Source organism: Equus asinus, chromosome 5, assembly GCF_041296235.1.
Source record: "Equus asinus isolate D_3611 breed Donkey chromosome 5, EquAss-T2T_v2, whole genome shotgun sequence".
Lineage (NCBI taxonomy): Eukaryota > Metazoa > Chordata > Mammalia > Perissodactyla > Equidae > Equus > Equus asinus.
In genome coordinates this window covers 87,271,686-87,294,551 of record NC_091794.1, presented here as the reverse complement: position 1 = coordinate 87,294,551, position 22,866 = coordinate 87,271,686, and the positions used below count along the sequence as shown (strand labels likewise).

General features: G+C 41.0%; 1 protein-coding gene across 20 annotated transcripts in view; it reads left to right on the top strand.

The window, feature by feature from the left end:
• The first annotated feature begins 15,272 nt into the window (after positions 1–15,272).
• ZMYM1 (zinc finger MYM-type containing 1) overlaps positions 15,273–22,866 on the top strand; it is a 41,122-nt gene continuing 33,528 nt past the window's right edge. For 3 of the 20 annotated variants that reach the window (XM_070510349.1, XM_070510348.1, XM_070510353.1), the window contains exon 1: positions 15,304–15,392. Coding sequence is in view for 2 of the 20 variants with exons in the window: in XM_070510350.1 (XP_070366451.1) it covers positions 15,331–15,392 (62 nt within the window). In the remaining 18 variants the exon portion in view is untranslated. Of the gene's footprint in view, positions 15,393–22,866 lie in introns of all 20 variants that reach the window. The other 17 variants (XM_070510358.1, XM_070510356.1, XM_070510354.1 and 14 more) reach the window with 12 other exon arrangements.

Below are 22,866 nucleotides of genomic sequence, written 5' to 3'. Positions count from 1 at the left end.
TCTGGCTCCATTTTAATATGGCTCACTCCTGTCATCTTTCACAGTGATTACAAACAAACTAGGGGGCTCAGAGGTTAGTGAAGCAGCTTTCCTAGCTTCTGTCAGGTTGTAATGATAGAGTTAGAATTTGGAGCCAAATATTGTGTGAATCCAATTCTTATCTTCTTTTCATTTCAACATGCTCCTCTGTGGTCTCCTGGCTGTGTTTCTTTCTAATGGAAACTACTTCACCTGCAGCTCTCTCAAGTGGAGGATGCTTAGTTTCCTACACCACCTGCCTTAGGATCTGAAGTTCAGTCTAGACACCCTGTGCTCCCCATTCCTGCTCTCATGTAAAAATTCATGAAGTGCCCATCAACAGATGATTGGATAAAGAAGATGTGGTATGTATATACAATGGAATACTACTCAGCTGTAAAACATAACAAAATCATCCCATTTGCAATAACATGGATGGACCTTGAGGGAATTATGTTAAGTGAAATAAGCCAGTTAGAGAAGGACAATCTCTGTATGACTCCACTCATATGAGGAATTTAAAAATGTAGACAAGAGAACAGATTAGTGGCTACCAGGGGAAAGGGGGTGTGGGGGATGGGCACAAAGGGAGAAGGGGTGCACCTACAACATGACTGACAAACAATAATGTACTACTGAAATTTCACAAGATTGTAACCTATCATTAACTCAATAAAATAATAATAATAATAATAAAATTCATGTTCCTTTAAAGCTTATCACATCAGGCTTTATTAGACCCTACTCCTCCTTATTACTGGCATCTACTTATCTCCTAATCACTCTCCAACATTCATTGAAGAATTTAGCTGCTAGTTCATTGTTTTCCTCTTCTGCCATGAGTTCACCTTTCTCATGGACATTTCTAACACCCTGGTCTCTCAGTTTTTGTAGCTTCTCAATTTCAGTGATCTTTTTTGCCTCTCCACTTGAGCTTCCCCATTCCAATGGCCCTATCTTGAATCCTTTTATAGCCTAAGATTGCTCCACCTCTGAAATAACATATTCAGATGTCCCATTTTCTGACTACAGCCTTCTCTCTTTACTATTTTCTCACTCGATATCTCCCTCTAAAGCTATACTTCTATTTTATGAAGACCTCTGGTTCCTTGATCAGTCCACTTTCATCCTGTTTACTAACCTTCTGCTGTCTTCCCTTCCTTTTATATTTTCTACTAGTCACTTGCCAATATCCTCAGCTCTCTCCTATGGACCTTCTGTTGCACCTACCTGGAAAAACAACTCTGAATCAACTTCTCCATGTCATACCTTGACTGCTTACTATTGTTGGTAAAAATCATACAGCCTACAAAGCTGGTGCAAATATAAATTCAAGGTCTTCAACGTCAACTCAGCTAATAGTATTTTCCAGAAATCCCTCCATGTCTCTTTTGTCTGTCCTCTCTTCCATTTTTCATAATGATTATTCAGTTTCTCCTGTCTCTTCAAATCTCAGACCCTTTCACCTCACTCATGGCAGATGACCTGACCTCTTATTGCACAGAGAAAATACTATAGAAGCCATTAAACAAGAACTTCCTCAGTTCCTGGCTCCAAAATCACAAAGTTTGCTGCAATTATACCTACCCTTCTTTCCTTCTTCCAAACAAAGGGGAGCATGTCTCTCCAGCTACCACCTTATCTTCTTTGTCATAGTCACACACCTCTTAGAAAAGCTGACTACACTCAGTAGTTTCATTTCTTCATATCACACCCACTCCTCAATCCACTGTTATCAGGCTTCTGGCTCCTACAAAAACCACTCTTGGTAAATTCACTGACTTTGTTGCTAAATTCTATGGATGTTTATCATTCCTTTTTTCATCATTCAACAGCATTGCTATTGTTGATGTCATTCTCTTTTAAACCCCCTCTTCATTTGGCTTTGTGATACCATATTCTCCAAGTTTTCCTCATACTGCCTCGGCCACTTTTTCTTACTTTCTTTCTTGTGTTCCCATTTCTATACTAATCCTTTAATTATCAGATTTTCTCAAGTTTTCTCTCTTTGGCGTTCTTTTCACCTCACTCTAGCCACAATGAGTATTTTCTCACCACCCATTTCTATGGCTCTGTGTGTCACTTAGAACCATAACATCAGCTCTATGTGATGTCTCACAAAGCTATAACGCTTTCTCAGGGACAGCTTCTGAACTGTTTATCCAACTACCTATTAAATATTTTCCTTTAGGTATTCCACAGCACCTCAAACTCAACATATCTGAAATTGAGCCCATTATTGTCCCCAGTGACCCACCACATCAACTGCTCCTCATTCTCCTATGTTCCCTATCTCATGGAATGATACTACTATCCACCAGGTTCTCTGATCATCATGTTCCCACATTCATCCACAGGGATGCCTCTCTTAAATATCTCCTTAATCAGTCCATTTTTCTCCATCCCTACTTCCTGCCTCCAGGTTCAGGCCACCATCATCTCTGATTTGGATTACTACAACAGTTTCTGAATTGGTCTTCAGAAGTGGTCTCGGTACATACAGCTATTCTGCCCTTCCTATCCTGACCCCAAACAGCAGCAGCCAGAGCAATTTTTCTAAAAATGCAAATCTGATCAAGTAACTTCCTTGATTAAAGCTCTTTTATGTCTTCCCACTAGTTTCTCACTTCCTAATTTGGTTTCTAAAGATCAGCATGATGTGGCCCCATCTACCTCCAGCTTCAGTTCTTGCTACAACTTCCATCTTGTATGTCAGGCTTCAATAACACTGAATTTATTTCAGTTCCTCAAATGCTTCAAGCTCTTTCTTGCCACTCAGTCTTTGAACATGCTGTTCCTAGAGTACTCTTCCCCCTTCTCTTTACCTGGCTAAGTCCTGCTCAGTCTTCTTGTATCAACTTTTATGTAACTTTCTCATGGTAGCCTTCTTTGACCTCCAAGCCTGGGATAGATGGTACTCCTATGGGCCTCTCAACATCCTGTACTTCCACTCTCATAGCCTCATGTTGGTAATACCTATTTACGTGTCCAAATCCCCCACCAGACTAGCTCCGTGAAGGCAGGAACTGTGTCTATTGATGCGGGGTCGGTGAGCCGAGGAGTCGAAAGAAAGATTTCTTAGACTCTTAAGATCTGGCAGTAGTGCTCTTTTATTTAGAGAGTAGAATAGCATGGGGACAGGACCCATGGGCAGTCAGAGTTTCTGCTGCTGCTGCTGCCGCCGCTGCGTCTGCTGCCCCCGCTGGCATGGGGACAGGACCCACGGGCAGTCAGAGCTCCTGCTGCTGCCCCGAGTTGAGGGTCAGGGCTAATTTTAAGGCATAGGTATATGATTCATCTCTTTACAAGACAAAGGAAAGAACATGAAAAAAAAGTTAAAATGGTATCAGTGCAGGTGGGGTCTGGTCATTGGGTGATCCCATGACTTTTAGACAAGAATCAAATCGGATTAAGTAAAGGTTAGAAAGGTTAGACGCCACCACCCTAAACCAGTTACATGAGACTGCCAGACAGCAACCAACTTAAGTTCTTGCCTTCCCCATTAAGAGCTTCTAGGGACAAGGTCATCTCTCCTCTTCTTCCTGGTACAGAGAGGGAGGCACGTTTTACAGGTAGAGATTTACCTTACAAATGTAAATGTGTCCCAGCAAGGGCAAGTTCCATTCTCCAGAGCCTCCTTCCCTGTCCCAGTTTATCGAAAGCAATCAGCCCAAAACAATCCTGATGCCAAAGAGACATATCCTGGGGTGGCCAATTTCAGGTACCTACAAGGTCATCCCCCCTTCCTTCACAAACACAAATGTCTCAAAAGGGCAAGCAAAATTCCAGTCCTCGGAGCCTGCTTCTCATCTGTAGTTTTAAAAGTAACCAGCCTAAAAATCCTCATCATAAACCCCCCCTGAACCCATTTTGGCCCCGAAATCTTTTGGGGATATGGACGATGGTCAGTCTTCTGTAACTACTTCTGGCTGTACAAGGTCGTAGAGCTGTCCCTAAATGGGGCTATGGGTACAGGTAGGAGGCTCAGCGGACCGGAAGGCTGTGCCCATGTCGTCCAAGGCTGACAAGGTGTACACATCCTCTGGCGATGAGAGAATCATTTGATGAGAGGTGGTCCAACAGGTGAAACTTTGTTGACATGTGGAAGACAAACAACGAAATAGACAACAAATTATAATAAGAAATACAAGTAAGATGATTAACCCAATGAATAAGGTTTTGATAGTAGTCCAGAAACCTGGACCTGACCAAGAGTTCAACCAATCATTTAGAGATAGGGTAGGGTCAGACATGGACTTAACTTGGTGGCTCATATCAGATAGGAAGCCAGAGATATTTTGATGGTAGTCAGGAATATAAACACAACATTCAGTTTTTATAATGGCACAAGTGCCGCCCTGTGCTGCTGTCAAGACATCCAGTGCCATTAGGGGCTAACCAACGTATGCTAGGCCGTCTATCCCAGTCAGTCACAAACCAACCAGTATTTCTTAAGGCTATGATATCCAATCAGTATTTCTTAAGGCTATGATATGAGAACACATATAATGGGGAATTTTTCCCATAGGTCAGGTGCTATTAGGCCATGTATCACAGGTGTGATTGCTTTGTTCCCAACATAGAGTGGCCTTTTGACTGAGTTGACCACTAGTAGGAGTGAGCCAAATATATTCGTCCCAAATTTGATATAGTCCTTCCTGTGTGTATCGATAAGTTAGGGACTTTATCTTTGGAACTTGTCGTTTATGATCCACCTGTGTCAAGGCAAATCTAGTTAGTATTTGGGCAGTAGTATTGAAGGAAAAAGTTTGATTGTGGCCAGGGAACTCCCAGGTATCAGAGACAGATGGCCACAAGGAGACATTATGATTAGTAATAGATGAATCTTGTAGAAGAAAAGAGCTAGAATCTAATATCCATGAATGCGTACTATAGCTTCTACTGAAACATAATTTTTCTCTCTAAAATCACCCTCATTTTTACAAAAGATAGCCAAATTAAGATTAATTGGTTTGCAAATAAAGTGTAGTTTCAATACAACTTGGTCCAATTATTTACATAAGTGCAGCAAGAATGGCAATTGATTATACAGGCTTTTTAAATCTGCTTTGCTGGAATTTTTTATGAGGAATATCAGATTGAACTCTAAAGGCCTCTCGAGGCCAGAAAAGCCAAGCCAAGGACATGCTGTCAGATTTTGCCTGTAGTACCTACAGATTTGGGTGGATTTCTCTCTTCTCGAGGTCCCCCAAAATATTCTGAGGTTCCTTGCACCTGCCAGATAAGCAAGCTTCCTTACTTACCGGGTAAGATTGCCAGAATCTCTGTAAACAAGGTACCAGGCCCATATTTCCAAGTGGCTGTATTCCAGAAAGTCCCATCTTTGTTCCTGAAAAGCTGTCTTGTCATATCTGAGCCTGTATGTTTCAAATATGACATTCCAGTCAAAGCCTTGGTAATATAACCAATGTGTCCTGTTATAAGGAGAATAGATTCTTATTGAACTTATGCAAATAACTATATTGCCACGAAATAACCATACTCACTCACAAAGAGTTTCTAAATTCTGGAGGGATTGGGTAGGGAAAAAAAAGTTAAATGTTTCAATTTTGCTCATAAAGGTATAATTTCACCAAATTGCTGTAAGTCATAGTTAGCGTAAAAGAGAAAAAGATTTCCTTAATTATGAGAAAACAAAACAACACATCAAAACTCAACAATATTTCAAACAGAAGTCCTAAAAAATTATAATCATCCTCATCAGTTCACACAGTCCTGTATAATTGATTATTGAGTTTAACCTTCTGTTAGCAGATCTATGAGCTCAGTTTCTGTTAGAATTCTGTAATTTCTTACCCAGTTCAGTTTTATAATATGAAAGTTTATCAGAAACCTGTAGTTTAGAGCCTTGTGTCAGAATCCTTTCCAGGAATTTCTCTGAAGATGAAACATATTTGCAAAAGCAAAAAGCATCAGAGTAAAACAGCAACTATCTGTAAATGGACAAAAGACTCAAAAGGGCAATTGATAAAGAAACTTGACTACTTCTGTGACATACAACACTTCAAGATAACAATTGGAATTACAACCGATAACCAAGACGGATCAGAATTTTAGGATTGCTATATAATTTTAAGACACCTATATTAATAGCATTTACCCACATAATAACACCTGAGAAAGTTTATCATCACTTATTTGACAGTGCTTCCCATGTAATTTAGTATTTTCAAAAGAAACCCTTTTATTCAGGACTTGAATATTTTTGACGAGAAGCTTGTCAAAAATACCAAAAGACTTTAAAACACTTGTTCAAACAATGCTCACTGTGAAACAATGCTCAGGTATCCATTCAAAGTCATAACAGAAAGAGTCAAAAATCTTAAGAGTGACATCAGTTATTATTTTAACAAAACAGATTTGTCTTCTAGGTAGAGTTAGAGCAGGCCAAAAGTTCAAGAAAATTATCCTTTGAGAGAAAACCAAATTTTAATTTCTGCACCAGCTTATTTTTAACATTAAAACTCATTCACTTAATTGAATTTACTTTAATTTTAGTCTACTTGACCAGGCATAAAACTTCTTTCAGAATTTCTCCTTCACAAACCTTCTACAACTTTCTTTTTGCCTTCAGAATTTGTCCCAAAGTCTTTTTTTTTTTTCCTTTCTAGTACATTAGGACAAATTTCTCTTTCTTAACCCATCAAACAAAAATACTTCCATTCTTTGTACCCTCTTTTCTAAAAACACACATTTTAACTTCCTTGTATATTAATGTTTTCCTCATTAATTTCCAGTAGCTTTAATTATATACGTTAATAACTTTTAACCCTTAAAAGACCTAGTAAACACTAAAAAGGTAAGCAATTACGAATTGTCTTTCATATCAGCATTCTAAACACTTCATTATTTCAGAAACACGCCACTTTACAGTAACAGACCTAAAGACTTTTAGCCCCTCTGCAATAAGAAGCCAAAAGTAACTTAGATATGTTTAGCAATAATGTTTATGTTCTATCCAATTCAAAAATGACCCAGATACTCAGGTTTTTATCATTTAACTTAACTTGGCAAAACTCAAGATTGTTACCAAAAAGAATTTCGAAGCTGGTTTTTTTTCCCAATTATACAGACCATAAAACAGTTATTGTACCCACTTTTATCTATTTAAACCGTTTGTTTCCAACAATTATGTTCAGATTACCTACGAAAACGTCATGAGACATTAGACAAAACTGGTCATCATTTAAAGCTATTATTTTGCTGACGAATTTAACAGACAACGTGAACTTATTTGACTAGGAAACCCAGGCTGCATGCCTGCATCGTATGCAAATACCGACAACTCTGACAACAAGACTATTTTCAATCAAACCAACAAACTTAAACAAGCTTTCATTTACTAAAGGTTAATTCACATCACGTTAACTTGAAAGACAGTGGATTAATTTCTACTACATTTAGAATTTGTGTAAGCGCTTACTTTAAGCCAATTAAACAGAGCTCTTAATTTTGGTAATACCATCCGGAGGTAAAATATCACACATATAACATACACATAGACACACGTACACAGAGACTGCACAGCTATTGTTCCAGCTATTGTTTTTTACCAATATTTGTGGAGAAGATACTCAAGATGCTAGATTTTTTGCAAGGGCACGCTTATGGCCGTTTTGCCTCTCCCCTCCTCTTTTTTTCTCTTTTTTTTTCTTCAGTCTTAGGAATTAGTGATGGGCTAGATAGCAGTTCCTGCAGAGGGGAGATGATAATCCTTTTCATGATAAAGGAACTAGGTGGAATCTGAACTGCCTCTAGAGCTGTATTTCCAGTCTTGCAAGGATTTTCTAAAGACAGTTGCTCTTGATTTCCCAGAAACTGGATTGTAACTCAAATTACATTCCAGGTTGATCTACCTGTCCAACTGCATCACAAAGGCACAGAAAAACCCCTCAAATTTTCTCCCAGATGTAGTTAGAATGCATCCGCAGGGTGGGTCTCTGGGGATGCTTAGGGCATTCCCCATGGCGGTAAAGCCAGTGTCCGACTGACAGCACCTGGAGAAAGGGTGCAGAGTCCGATTGCGGGTGTTGACATAGTTATAAGATTTAGTCAAGTCCCGCTCAGCCTGGGCACTTTGTCTCCGAGCCAGCACAGTTGAGGTAGGGAAGCAGGAGAAAAAGGCCTGGAACTGGCTGGAGGCACTCCCAGTGCCAAGGTTGAGAGTTAAGTCCCTGGCAAAAGGCTTAAGTTCTGATTTTACAGAAGGTCCAGCCTGAACTTTAACCTCGACTTGGTGACAACAAAGGAGATGATGAACAACACAGACAAAGAAAGGAAAAGAAGAGATCAGACCTCGCCCTCATGGCCTCTTCCAGAGGGTTATCAAGATAAGAGCCACACAACAGTTCCCGTGCTGGGGCACACTACACTAGCACGACAGTTTACAGAATAAATCACAGGTCTCCTACCCTCATAACTGACTCAGTAGGTGACTAAAACACTCAATGAGTCAACCGTCAAGAGAGGGCACCCCCACTTAGGGTTGCTGGGGTGATCAGGCCCAGAAACCCAAAGTTGGGGCTCCCAGGGGTGGAGCCTTTTACTCTTTAAAGATTTCTTTGTTTCCCAGTTGCAAAGCTCAAACGGAGACGAAAATGGCCATTGTAACTCTAAGAGAGAGGAACGAAACGGGTCCATTACCTTGAAAAATCCCCCCTGAACCTAGGGCAGCGTCCTACCCGTTGTTCCTACTGTGGGGTTCCTATAGCAAGGGGTGATGGGGGCGTCCCCCGGCATTGCATCCCTTGTATACCTTCCCTGTTATGCCTGGCAGTAACAGGTGCCTGGTGAACATCTTTCCTATTCTGCCTGGCAGCATAGGCCTGGTGAATGGTCCCCGAGAGAAAAGGAGAAAGAAAAGGAGCCATTACCTTGAAAATCCCCCCATTGGGGTTCCTGTAGCAAGGGATGATGGGGGCATCCCTTGAACATCTTCCCTATTCTGCCTGGCAGTAATAGGTGCCTGGTGAATGGTCCCCAGGATAAAAGGATAGAGAAAAAGACAGTGAGGAATTTTCCGGCAGTCTGGGGGACATTCTACCCAATTGCATCCTAGAGCCATTCTCCCAAGAAGGGGTTCCCATACTCCACCAAAGGTTAGAGTTTGGTACTTTCCTTGAACTGGAGTCCCGATTGGGACCTTCCCGCAGTTCGAAGAGTGGTCAGATGCCATGGTGATGAGGATTTTAGGCTGGTTACTTTTAAAACTACAGATGAGAAGCAGGCTCCGAGGACTGGAATTTTGCTTGCCCTTCTGAGAGACATTTGCGTTTGTGAAGGAAGGGGGGGTAACCTTGTAGGGACCCGAAATTGGCCACCCCAGGATATGTCTCTTTGGCATCAGGATTGTTTTGGGCTGATTGCTTTCGATAAACTGGGACAGGGAAGGAGGCTCTGGAGAATGGAACTTGCCCTTGTTGGGACACATTTACATTTGTAAGGTAAATCTCTACCTGTAAAACGTGCCTCCCTCTCTGTACCAGGAAGAAGAGGAGAAATGACCTTGTCCCTAGAAGCTCTTAATGGGGAAGGCAAGAACTTAAGTTGGTTGCTGTCTGGCAGTCTCATGTAACTGGTTTAGGGTGGTGGCGTCTAACCTTTCTAACCTTTACTTAATCCGATTTGATTCTTGTCTAAAAGTCATGGGATCACCCAATGACCAGACCCCACCTGCACTGATACCATTTTAACTTTTTTTTCATGTTCTTTCCTTTGTCTTGTAAAGAGATGAATCATATACCTATGCCTTAAAATTAGCCCTGACCCTCAACTCGGGGCAGCAGCAGGAGCTCTGACTGCCCGTGGGTCCTGTCCCCACGCACCAGCTCTGCCTGCCCATGGGTCCTGTCCCCATGCCAGCGGGGGCAGCAGCAGCGGCCCTGCCTGCCCATGGGCCCTGTCCCCATGCCAGCGGGGCCAGCAGAAGCAGCGGCAGCAGCAGCAGCAGAAACTCTGACTGCCCATGGGTCCTGTCCCCATGCTATTCTACTCTCTAAATAAAAGAGCACTACTGCCAGATCTTCAGAGTCTGAGAAATCTTTCTTTTGACTCCTCGGCTCACCGACCCCGCATCAATGGGAGGGATCCCAATCCAGCCTTCGGAAAAGAGACCTTCCACGGGAGTCTTGGAGATTGGCGGCCGTCCTAATGACTTAAGTGGCCGTCCCGCGCCCACGTAAAATTTGTCTATTAGAGATAGTGTCAGGAAGGAATGGATTAATTCATTCTCCATCACCCTGAGGCTTAAGGTACTGATTCTCTTCAAGCTGAATGCCACGATTTGCCCCATAGAGTAGCCATGGGCAGCAAATTTGGATTCATACAGCCATCCAAGAAAGTTCCCGATGGAGAAGTGAATTTAGATGCATCCTCGAAAAAGAGAAAGGCACAAGGAAAAAGGGCACTTACCAGAACTTGAGCTCACAAGCCGATGAAGCAAATCCCCGTACGGGAGTTCCCCGTACGGAAGATCCCCTGAAGCAAGGTCCCTGTACGGGCGACCAGAGTTAAGTCCATGTCTGACCCTACCCTATCTCTAAATGATTGGTTGAACTCTTGGTCAGGTCCAGGTTTCTGGACTACTATCAAAACCTTATTCATTGGGTTAATCATCTTGCTTGTATTTCTTATTATAATTTGTTGTCTATTTCGTTGTTTGGGACCCGAAATTGGCCACCCCAGGATATGTCTCTGGCATCAGGATTGTTTTGGGCTGATTGCTTTCGATAAACTGGGACAGGGAAGGAGGCTCTGGAGAATGGAACTTGCCCTTGTTGGGACACATTTATATATATATATAAAGTTAAAATGTAAGGGAAAAAGAAATCTACCTTCAGTCTCATTGTCTCAAAAACAACTATTCTTTACATTTAGTGTATTTCCCCATCTTCTTTCTATGAGTCTTTTTTTCTTTTTCTTTCTGTTTGTTTTTTTTTTCCTGAGGAATATTCACCCTGAGCTAACATCTGTTGCCAATCTTCCTCTTTTTGCTTGAGGAAGATTAGCCCTGAGCTAACATCTGTGCCGCTCTTCCTCTATTTTGTTATGTGGGTCACCACCATAGCATGGCTGCCACCAAGTGGTGTAGGTCTGCCCCTGAGAAGGGAACCTGGTCCACCAAAGTGGAGCACACCGAAATTAACCACTAGTCCATGGGGCCGGCCCCTCTGTGAGTAATTTTTTTAAATATATTTGAAATTGTGCTACTTATGCAATCCTCCATTCCAACCCTCCCCACTGTGTGGTAGTCATGTGCTTTGCATGGGACTGACACTACCCTCAAGTCCAAGGGTGGTCCCTGATTGGTATAATTCAATAACAGTATCCCAGCCTCCTTACCACCCTAATTGGTTCAGAAGCAGCACAAGACCCTAGATAGGCCAGCTGGTCCAATAGTTTTGAAAAGAGATACCCTCTTTCTTCCCGGTTGTGAATGAGGAAGTATACTCCATGGTAATAACCTTGCTACCATGAAGGAGGCCAGTTTGAGAATAAATCCAATCAAAGAGGGCAGAGCTGAGAGAATTACAGAAAAATGCAACCTAGTCCTGATTGAGCCAAATATGGAGCTTGTACTCTGTCTATACTTTTTAATTTTATGACTCAATGTATTCCCTTTATTGTTTAAAGCTGTTAAAGTTAGATTATATATATTACTTGCAACCAAGCATACTAAGCAGATATACCACCCACATGGCATAATCAAATGAAGCAATTTTAGCACTAGGCTCTTAAAAAATAATGAAGACTATTTTGGGGGGTATAAAATATAAAGAATAAAGTTAAGGTATTAATTGTCATTCTTTCTGAACTCCTAGTCTTGGACCCAAAGCGGGATACTCTTTCTAGGTGTTTTCTTAAGCATATGAATGTCATTGATTATGGATGAGATCCTGGGGACTTTTCTTGGACTATGGCTTGACTGCTACTGGGCCTCTCTCTTCAGAGGTAAGTCAAGGAAGCAAGTTGGGTTCCAATGCTTCATCCAAAAGTAATAGGTATGAACTTTAGGGCGTATTCAGGTATAGTGAAAATAATATATTTATTTTCTCATAATCAACTTAAATCCAAATCTGAGACTTCATGCTACTGTAGTGGCAGAAAATTTAATCTCAGTGATTATTGTCATTCCCAAGGAGAACGCCACCAGAGGTATGATAGGCCCCAGGGGGGTCTTACCCACCAGTAAAGCATCATGGAGGCTGCGCAGCTGTTGGCTCAATAGTCCCGACTGGTTACCTCAGAGATGGCCATTGCCCTAGTCTGCATGTTTTCATCAGGACCAGTGGCTTGGGGCACGAGCATCTTCAGCAAGGATACAGCTCCTTGTGCTCACAGTCCAGCCCTCTCCTCACAGTGCTATCAGAGAACATGGTGCTGGTCCCCTCAAATCACACAACTATAGACCTGCAGCCTCTTCCTAGCCTTCTGAAATCTTTTCCTTGGTTTTCTCTAAGGCACTTCTCTGTCTCCCCAAACAAAACACACACACACACACACACACACACACACACACACACACACTCCCTCCCTAGATACCTTCATAATCTTTTCAGTCAGATTGAATTTTTACAAAACATAAGACCAGCTCTTGACTTCCAACAGCTTCTGCTTCTGGTCCTACCAAAACTCCTGAGACAAGGATCCAAAGGAGGAAAAGTATACAACTAACACCACAAATTAGTATCTAAAAAATTAGACAACTGCCCCATAAATAAGCAGTTAGCACACCCAATGCAAGTCCTCACCTGGGACCAGGATTCAGTCTTTTTTATAGTGTTTTTTTTCTTAGTCCTGTTATCAGAAACAGGGATGTGTGCTCACTGCTCCAGTTCTCCTAAAGTTCTAACACAAAATCTAGGGCCTCTGTCTTGCTGATATCGTATACTTGTCAGAGTCATTTATTAAAAACAGGAGCCTACACATTTTGTAGGCTCAACTGCTTTATCTTGCTTAGTGAGACAAACTTTATTATCCTAGAAACTAAAACACTTTGTTGTCAGGAATTGCTCATGAGTTCATTTATTAGAACTTTTAGCTGTGAGTGACAGAAAACCACGTCAAAGTAGGTTAAGTACAAAAGAGAATCTATTGGCTCACATAATTTGGAAGTTCAAGAGTTGGACATGACAAATGGCTGGATGGGGGGAGGAGAGGTGTCAAAATTGTTATTGTATAACCTACACTGCAATCTGAGAACAGGAGCTGCCCTCATCAGTGGTTTCACCTTCCATGATTTCAGTTACCTGAGGTCAACCATGGGCCGAACATATTAAATGGAAAATTCCAGAAATAAGCAATTCGTAAGTTTTAAATTGCATGCCACTCTGAGTAGTGTGATGACCTCTCTCACTGTCCCACTGCGTCCCATCCAGGATGTGAATCATGCCTTTGTCCGGCATATCTGCACTATATACTCTACCCACCCATTAGTCACTTGGTAGCTGCCTGGGTTATCAGATTGATTGTCAAGGTATCCGAGTGCTTGTGTTCCAACAACCCTTACTTCACTTAACAACAGCCCCAAAGTTTGAGAGTAGTGATGCTGGCAATTCGGATATGCCAAAGAGAAGTTATTATTGTTAATCTCTTACTGTGCCTAATTTATAAATTAGATTTTATCACAGGTATATATGTATATGAAAAAACATAGTATATATAGGGTCTGGTACTATCTGTGCTCCCAGGCATCCACTGGAGGTCTTGGAACATATCCCCGGGGATAAGAGGGGACTACTGTACTCCATCTACCAGGAATTGTGATTAGGTCAGTGATGGTCATTTGATGGAGTTAGCACATTGCTGGAAGTTTTTTTCCCCTAACCTATCAAGAAATACACTTCTATATCCAATGAAAATATCCTTCAGGAATGGAGGTAACATAAAGACGTTATTAGAGGAGGAAAACCAAAAGAATTTGTTGCCAACAAACCTCTAAAAGAATTGCTAAAGGAAGTTCTTCAGATAGAAGGGAAAGGATACCTGAAGGAAACCTGGAACATCAAGAATGAAGGAACAGCAACAGAAGTGGTAAATAACTGGGTAAACATCATAAACTATTCTCTTCAGTTCTTTTAAAAATATTTGATTTGACAGCAAAAATTAAAACACTGTCTGATGGGGTTTACAATTCTAATACATACGACAACTATAACTTAAGGGTGGGGAGAAGATAAAGGAATTTATATGGTGGTAATATTTCTGCATTACACTTGAAGTGGTAAGATATTGATTCTAAGTGGACTATGAAAAATTACTTATGTTTATTGTAATTCCTAGAGCAACCATTAAAAAAAATACAGCGAGATCTGGTCACAAGCACAACAGATAAATTAAAATAGAATACTAAAAAATGTTCAAATTAGCCAAAAGAAGGCAAGAAAAGGGAACAGAGAATAATGGTATACCTAATTATTGTATACTATATTAGGAACGTAAGAGTAACTGTTGGAGAAATTAACTTCAGTTACCAGTCTATTATTCAAAAACACCAAAGGATCTGAATTTGAGGTTAACTGGAGAGGACATTAGGGACCATAGGAGCAGTGGTCAGGAGGCCCTTTTGGCGTGGATATCCCATTCACAAAGGGCCTCATTTAAACTTTTAATAATATCTCAAGAAGTATGGTCAAAGGCAGAATTGCAATAAATTCATCATTCAACTTTATATATCTTTTATAATCCTATTATGACTTTTAAAATAGCACAATTATTTGATCCTAAACTTTTCTGAGGTGTTGAAAGAGTTAACTTGTTAGATAGCATTTAAAATATGCCGTGATTTTTGCCACACTGTTTGGGAATTACTTCAATTTTAATATACTAAGAGCTCCCCAAAATGGAAGAAGCCTGAACCCCATCTCTGTCTCTGCGGATAATTCCTTTTCCTGAGAACTTACTCTGTACCTGGCCCTTTACTAACATTGCCTTTCTAATCGTCACAGCCTATGACGTAGGCGCTATAGTCATCCCCATTTCAAGGATGAAGAAATTGAGATTTACAGAAATTGCCAAGAGAGCCATCTCTCCAATCTAGGAAATCTAATTGCCCCGCCTAAACTCTGAGTCAATCCCAACGCTACCCCAGCCTTTAAGGGTCCAAATTTGGCTGCCACCCAGATAAGGCTAAGTGCCTAGGCGGCCTTAGGGGCTCTCCCCCTCCAACTTCTCCCACCTCCTTTCCCATCCCAATGCCGCAGTTTGCAAGCCGGTGAGAAGCAGGCGCGCCGGCCGGGCTGCGCTGCGCATGCTCGGCCGCAGAGCACGGCGGGAAAGGGGCGGGCCCGCGGGATGGCTTCGCGTCGCAGTTGCTTTGAGAAACCGCGTGCGGCGGGCGGGCCTAAGAGAAATTTGTAAGTCCCCTGCGGCGGCTCTGGTGTCGGTTTCCGTTCCTGTGCCCTGCGGGAGGTGGGCAGAGAGTTTCGCCTGTGGGAGGGAGGCTGAAGAGTCGGGTCGGGCAGGGTTCCTAGAGACGAGGCCCTGGCTGCGGGCTCCGCCAGGGGAGGGTCGGGAGTTCCGGGTCAGGCCCCTGGGTCGTTTGTCGTCTTCTTTAACGTTGTCCGCAGAGTCGGGGGGCGTCACCCCCCACAGCCGGCGTTTCCCGCCGCCTGCTGCTCCTGCGTCGTAATAGGCTTTCAGCCTTGGGTCTCTGTCCCCCACCTCTGTTTCTAAAACATTCATCTCATCTCACCTGTGGCTCTCCTTCAATAAGCAATGATGTTTTCAAACTTAAAAAAAAAATCATGGAACTCCTTTTGCAAGTAGAGGTGTACACGAGATCTCAGCTGAAAGAGATTAAATGATTACTGTAAAAGTTTGGGGGGAGGGAGGAGGGCGAAACGGATGAATAAGGCACACGTGTGGTGATGGATGGTTACTAGTCCTTGGGTGGTGAAGATGATGCAATCTACACAGAAATCAAAATAGATAACGATGTACACCTGAAATTTGTATGATGTTGTAAACCAATGTTACTGCAATAAAAAAAGATAATAATTACCGTAAAAGTTTGACTCTTCATCAGTTTGGACTTGAAATTGGGATTAGATGAAGAGGCAATGTTTATCGCTTTATTTCAGTAGGTTGCTCTGGTAGATAGGATTGACTGTGTCTCGGTTTGCATGGACTGGTGTTTGCAAACGGTAACTTCCAGCTTTATCAGGATGCAATCTCGGCATACTTTTCAATTAAACTGAATCGAAAGCTTGCAAATAGTTAAGTGAATTTTCTCTGTAAGAGTTGAATCCCTAATAAAGCGTGACAATAACTTGTATTCCTCATCACAAATCTAGAAGACAGGAAGCCCTTAAAATTGATGACAAGAACTGTGTTACATTTAGCCCTGACAGTATCAGGACTCAGCAGTTTGCCAATTTAACTCTTAGGTTGAGGCAAGAGCGTTAGAGGATTTGATGCCCTTGCTAAAATAGTGTAGTTGCTTCCAGGGTTTTCTGTGAGTGAACATATACAGGTCAGAATCCCAAAAGGATAGGTGTAAAGCTGTAACCTTCTTTATCTGTAATACAGCGACAAGGAATTGGACTATATTCACCCAGGTGGCAGGAAAAGCTATTTGATGGTCTGTGTTAATCTAGCACAAAGTAATGCTTTGGAAGTCTCCAAAATACTTAACGTTTGTTATATAGCACAGTTAAGTATCTCATTTTATTAATTTTTTAAAGTAAATTTTTATTTAAAAGACGAAATATGAATGAAATGTTTGCTGAACTCCAAAAGCTACTGATTTACAAGATGAAGTTCAAGGTTTTTGGTGTTTGAGGACCTTCCTGATATGACCTATGTCTGCTTTCCCAACTACCTTTCTTTCCGCTAGCACTCTTGGCATTTTATCTTCATTCATAACTCCACTTCTTATGGTTCCCATATATTTATTTTTACACATGCTGTCCCTTATACCTGGAATATCCCCCATTATTGCTTCATAGACACCTACTTTAAAACCTAGTTCACATTTCACCTTCTGGAATACTTCTTTAACCACCTTCTCTTCCCTCGTTTCTGCTTTGTACCTTGTGTACACTTCCATTGTTGCATACTGTGCTGGGCAGAGTATTCTGAGTGAGACATCCTCATCTGTCTCTGTAACCCCAGGGCCTAGGCACTTCATAAATAGTGGGTCCCCATTGCCTACAGAAGTAAGCTTGGACATTTTAGTTTGGTTTGAAAAGCGTTTAGCTTTCTGCCTCCAGCCTTCCTATCAAGCCAGTAAAGGAGCTTGCAGAACTCAGCTGAGTAAAACAAATCTTTGCGAAGTGTAGCATGTGAAGAAGTGGCTGTATTGCAAAGAAATAAGAGTTTAGAGTATACGTGCTTCTTGACTCCGGTGGTTTTATTTTTGCTTGTGTCCCTACCACACTGTCTTCATTACTGTAGCTTTAGAGTAAGTCCTCCAACTGCTTTCCTTTGTGAGACTGTCTTGGCTATTCTAGGTGCTGTTTTCATTCTATACCCATCAAGTCATCTTGCAAATTCCACAAAATCTCCTGCTGGGATTTTGATCTGAAGCTCATTTTGGGGAAAAGTGACTTAACGATATTGAGTCAATCAGTGAACATGCTGTTCTCTCTCCATTTACTTAGATCTTCCTTAATTTCTCAGCATTGTTTTGTTTTCAGTGTAGGGATCTTGACATATTTCATTAGATTTATTCCTATATTTGGTGTTTTATGATACTATAGAGAATGGTTATTTTAAAATTTTTATTTTCTAATTGTTTTAGTACAAAGAAATTTAGTTGATTTTTGAATATTGACTTTGCTAAATTTACTTAATAATTCCAGTAGTCATTTGCAGATCCTTTTGGATTTTCTATGTACACAACATACAACTTAAAATAATGACAGTTTTACCTATTCCTTTTCAAAATTTCTACCTTTTTTTCCTTGCATTAGTGACCTGAGTAGAACATCTAGTACAGTGGTGAAGAGAAGTGATGAGAGAGGAAATTTTTAAGTATTGACCTCATGTTAGCCTATGATACTGCTAAATTCACTTATTCTAGTAGTTTTTTACTGGAAAGAAGAGGAGATTCCTCAGGGTTTTCTGTATACACAATCCTGCTGTCTACAAATAAGGACAGTTTGTTTACTTCTTCCTTTCCAATCTTTACACCAAACTTCACGAGTATTTCACTTTAGCATAAAGAATTTCCTTTAGCATTTCCACAGTTTAGGTTTGCTAGTAATCACTTCTCATCGTTTTCATTAATCTGAGAATGTCCTCATTTCACATTTATTTTGGAAGGATACTTTTACTGACTATAGAATTTTAGGTAGATTTTTTTCCAGCACTTTAAAGATAATCCATTGGTTTCTGGCCTTCATTGTTTCTGACAAGAAGACAGCCTTCATTCTTATTTTTGTTTCTTCATATGTTAATGTCCTTTTTCTCTAGATGCTAAGGTTTTCTTTTTCACTTTCGTTTTCAGCAGTGTGACCATGATGTATCTGGTTGTGTTTTTCTTTATATTTATCTTGTTTGTTATTCATAGAGCTGCTTGAATTTGTGTGGTTTGATATTTTTGTTCATTTGAGGAAATTGTCCAGCCAGTGTTTTTTCAAATACTGCTTCTGTTGTATTGTCTGTTGTCTCTTATTCTGGGACTCTGTTTACATGTGTGTCTGACCTTTTTGCCGTGTCTCACATGTTACTTACATTATTTGTATTTTTATCCTTTTATGCATCAGTCTGATTACTTTCTACTAACCTGTCATCTGGTTCACTAATTTGATATTAAATTCATCTATTTAATTCTTAATTTTCCTATTCTCAAATTTTCGTGACTTTTTTTAAATGAATTTCAGGTCTCTAATGAACTTCTCCATCTTATCCTCTATTTTCTCAAACATATCAAAGTCTTCACCTGATACTACCGATATGAGTCACCTGTGGATCTGTTTCTATTGCCTTTTTTTCCCCTCTTGGTTTTCAGTCACTCTTGTTTGATTTTTTTGCCCATAAATTTTTATTGTGTTATGAACACTGTGGATGAAAAATTTTAGAGACCCTAGATGTCCTTTCTCCAGAGAGGGCCAAGTTTCCTTTAGGCAGACAGATAGTACTCGGAAGTTACATTGATCCTCTTGAGGGTTGGTATTGGGCCTTGTTAGGGCTAGTCTGTTTCGCTTTGCCCTTGCTTGGAGCAAGTGATCTTTTCTCCTGGGATGTGGCCCTGACTGCTAGGGCATGGCCTCCCTGGAGTCTCAGCTCAAAGTCCAGGTCCCCTCTACCCTTGCCGGGCTTAAATTTCAGCTCTGTTCTTAGCTCTGCAAAGCTACTATAATCTCTTCTCAGCTCTTTAGCCTCCCAAATGCTATTTTCTGCTAGTTATTTTGGAGTCTTCATCTGTAGAGGTGCAGTTTAGGAGTCCGCTAATGAGCGGAGGAAGGGATATTTCCCTCCACTCCTGGATTGTGCCTCTTGAGTTCCGACGACTTTGACAACCCGGAGCTCCGGTCTCCTTAGTCGGTACGCTACTGTTTTGTACTTGGGCTTTTTCGTCTGCCCTGTTCTGTAAAGTGCCCTCAGGGGTAAAGCCTGTTAATTTTATAATTGTTTCCAGTGGGAGATTTTAGCATGCTACTCTGTTACTCCTAGATTTATCAGTCTTATTTTTAATTCATACCAACGTGATAAAATCTGGAGCTGAGTGGTTTATTAGAAGCTGAGTAGGATTTGAATAAGCAAAAATGATTTTGCAGGTTGGAGAACAGTATGAGCACAAGTATAGTGGGGAGGAATTAAAAGATTAAGGTGAAGCAGTTTGAAGCTTCAGGTTTACATAAGCAATGTTGTACTAATTTTCCAGGAGGAAAGTGTGTACATTCCCTCTGGAGTTCTGTTTGTGTGTCTAGAAGTCACTCCTGATGGCTTGCAATTTCCTTGTGGTCTCATGTTTTACTTTAAAAATGAATGTGAATTTTGTTTTCTGCTTCATAATATATTCCTCTTTGGTTTAAATTCAAATGTTTTAAATTACTTATTACCAAGTAGTATTAAGCAGGAGGAAGACATGCCACATTTATTTTATGACTATTAATACTCTCTAGCATTTGTGGTTTAGCCCCAGTTTGGAAAGATGGGTGGAACTGTATTAAAAAGAGGTCTTTAGGACTTATTTTACTCTAATGTGCGTCTTGTTGGAAAAGGAACTACAGGCATACCTTGGAGATATTGCATGTTCGGTTCCAGACCACTGCAGTAAAGCAAATATCTATTGGTGATGACGGCTCAGGATGGTTAGTACTTTTTAGCAGTAGTTTTTTTTTTTTTTAAGATTTTATTTTTCCTTTTTGTCCCCAAAGCCCCCCAGTACATAGTTGTGTATTCTAGTTGTGGGTCCTTCTAGTTGTGGCATGTGGGACAGCGCCTCAGCATGGCCTGATGAGCAGTGTCGTGTCCGGGCCCAGGATCCAAACTGGCAAAACCTGGGGCTGCCGAAGTGGAGCTTGCAAACTTAATGACTCGGCCACGGGGCTGGCCCGTATTCATATATGTTTTTGCTCTTTTTGTTTTTCTCGTATCTATATACCATTTTCCCCTGCCTCAGAAATATATTTTAGATTAATTACATTTTCAGGATGCTTTCCATTATTTGCCTATTTGTGTGATGACCTACATATTTGAAGGAATTCCAAGATGCCAAAGGTCATAGATTCTTTATTTTTAATTGATGTTTGGATTTGCATAGTATATTTACTTAATGACAATCTAGCAGTTAATTTCCAGTAAGTTTTGCTTTGCTGGTTGTGTGTAATGCTCAGATGGGCTGAGAAGAGGCGTTACGAGCTTCTGTTGCACTTCACAATCAGGCCTTATTTATTTAATTTTCTGCCTGGGGGTAGGGCTTTTCAGTAAAAGCTGAGTTAAAGATCAGGGTGAGGTAGGTGGTGAATCCCAAACTCAGAAATAAAAGATAATGGCAGAATTCCTTTGGTTTTTTATGTATTAACTCTGAATAAAACCATAGACCTGGAATTACTCCTGTAAGAACTTTAACTTATCAATATCTGTTTTACTTATCTTATACCAACTATAATCATTAGTTGTGTCAACTTAAAAGGCAAATTTGCCTGTTATTTTACCCTCAAAGTGAGTTTATTCGGGAATAGCCAAAAGAATTGCAATTCTGGATGTGCATGCTGAGGCGAACCATAGGCAAATCCAGACAAGAAAGGAAGGGAGCTTGCTTTTATAGAGAAAAAGAGGGGTAGGCCAGGCTATTCTATACAAAAGTCCATTGGAGGAAAGTAACCCTTCAGGGCGGCAATGGCTTCTCATTGACTGAGCTTTGGCATTTCTCACTGGCTGGGCTGTTGCTGGTTGGGGAGAGAAATCTTCCTTCAGTAGTAAAGTAGTTGTACTTCTTGTGAGAGATGCAAGCTGTCTCTTTCTGTTTGGAGTAATTGAGGATGTATGATAGGGCTTGAGTGCTCCCCCTGCAGGCCTTTCCGACTCCAATTTAGTTAAGGTTTTTTGATTAATTTCCAGTTGTGTTACAAAACAAAACTGAGTAAATTGGAAGATCTAATAGGCTTTATTCAATGATTCACAAATTGGGCAGCATCCCATCTAACAAATAGAAGGACTCTCCAAGGAGTTGTACAAGATAGAAGGCTTTTTATAGGCAGAAAAAGGGTGGGACAAGGAAGTTATTAGCAATAGAAAATACTGTTTCAAGCAAGGTCACTTCCCTTAGTGGGGAAGGCAGGAGGTCTTATTGTGCAGATTACAATGTCACTGGTGTTGATCAAGAAGTTCCAGGCTGATTGGTTTAAAATTCTACTGCTGAGAGGCTGAAACTGCAGTTAGGTTAGATATTAAGTCTTGGGGTTTAACACAAGTGACTCCATTTTGGGCTTGTTTGTTTTTAGCAGTTATGAAGCCCTTTTTGAAAAGTATCTGTTTGTCTTGAGGGTGATCAAGGAAGGGGAGTGAAGGAGACCTGTATGCTGCAGCCAAGCTAGGGTGGCAGGAAGGGAAAGAGTTCCAAAGGACTTAGAATTGGAGATGGCAGCTACCAGAAAAATGGAAAATAGACGTGAGTTAAGGAAAAAGAGAAGCCAACCCTGGTGGTCTAGTGGTTTAGATTCGCTACTCTCACCACCGAGACCTGGGATTTGTTTCCTGGTCAGGGAACCACACCACCCCTCTGTCAGTTGTCATACTGTGGCAGCCACACGTTGCCATGATGCTGAAAGCAGTGCCATTGGTATTTCAGGGTGGAGAGGTTTCAGCAGAGCTTCCAGAGTAATACAGACTAGAAGGAAGGACCTGGCCGCCCACCTCTGAAAAAATTGGCTGTGAAAACCCTACGAATAGCAGTGGAGCATTGTCTATGGCACGGGAAGATGAGAGGATGGTGCAAAAGGACCAGGCAGGGCTGCTGTCTGCTGTGTACACAGGGTCATTAGGAGTCAGAATCGGCTTGACGGCGCTAACCAAAAAACAATAAGGGAAAAGAAGAACACAAGGAACCAATCCATCTTTGAAAAAGAGGCCTTGTGGCTGAGTAATCAAAAGGATCCTGTAGCTCCTCAAAAGTCACAAAATGGAATTCTTTTTTAAGCCTGAATGCACAACAATCTTTTATATTATGATTTTGAGTTTTAGCTATCTATTTACGAAAAAGGAGTCCATTGATTGAGGGGTGCAGGCATGAGGTGTAATGGGAAAATGGAATCAAGACATATTTAGAAGGTATATTTGATCCAATTTTGTGATTAGATGTGGGGACTTTGGGAGACGAGGAACTTAGGACTACCCCCTAGATTTCTGGCTTGGGAAATTGGGTATATGTGATAGTGC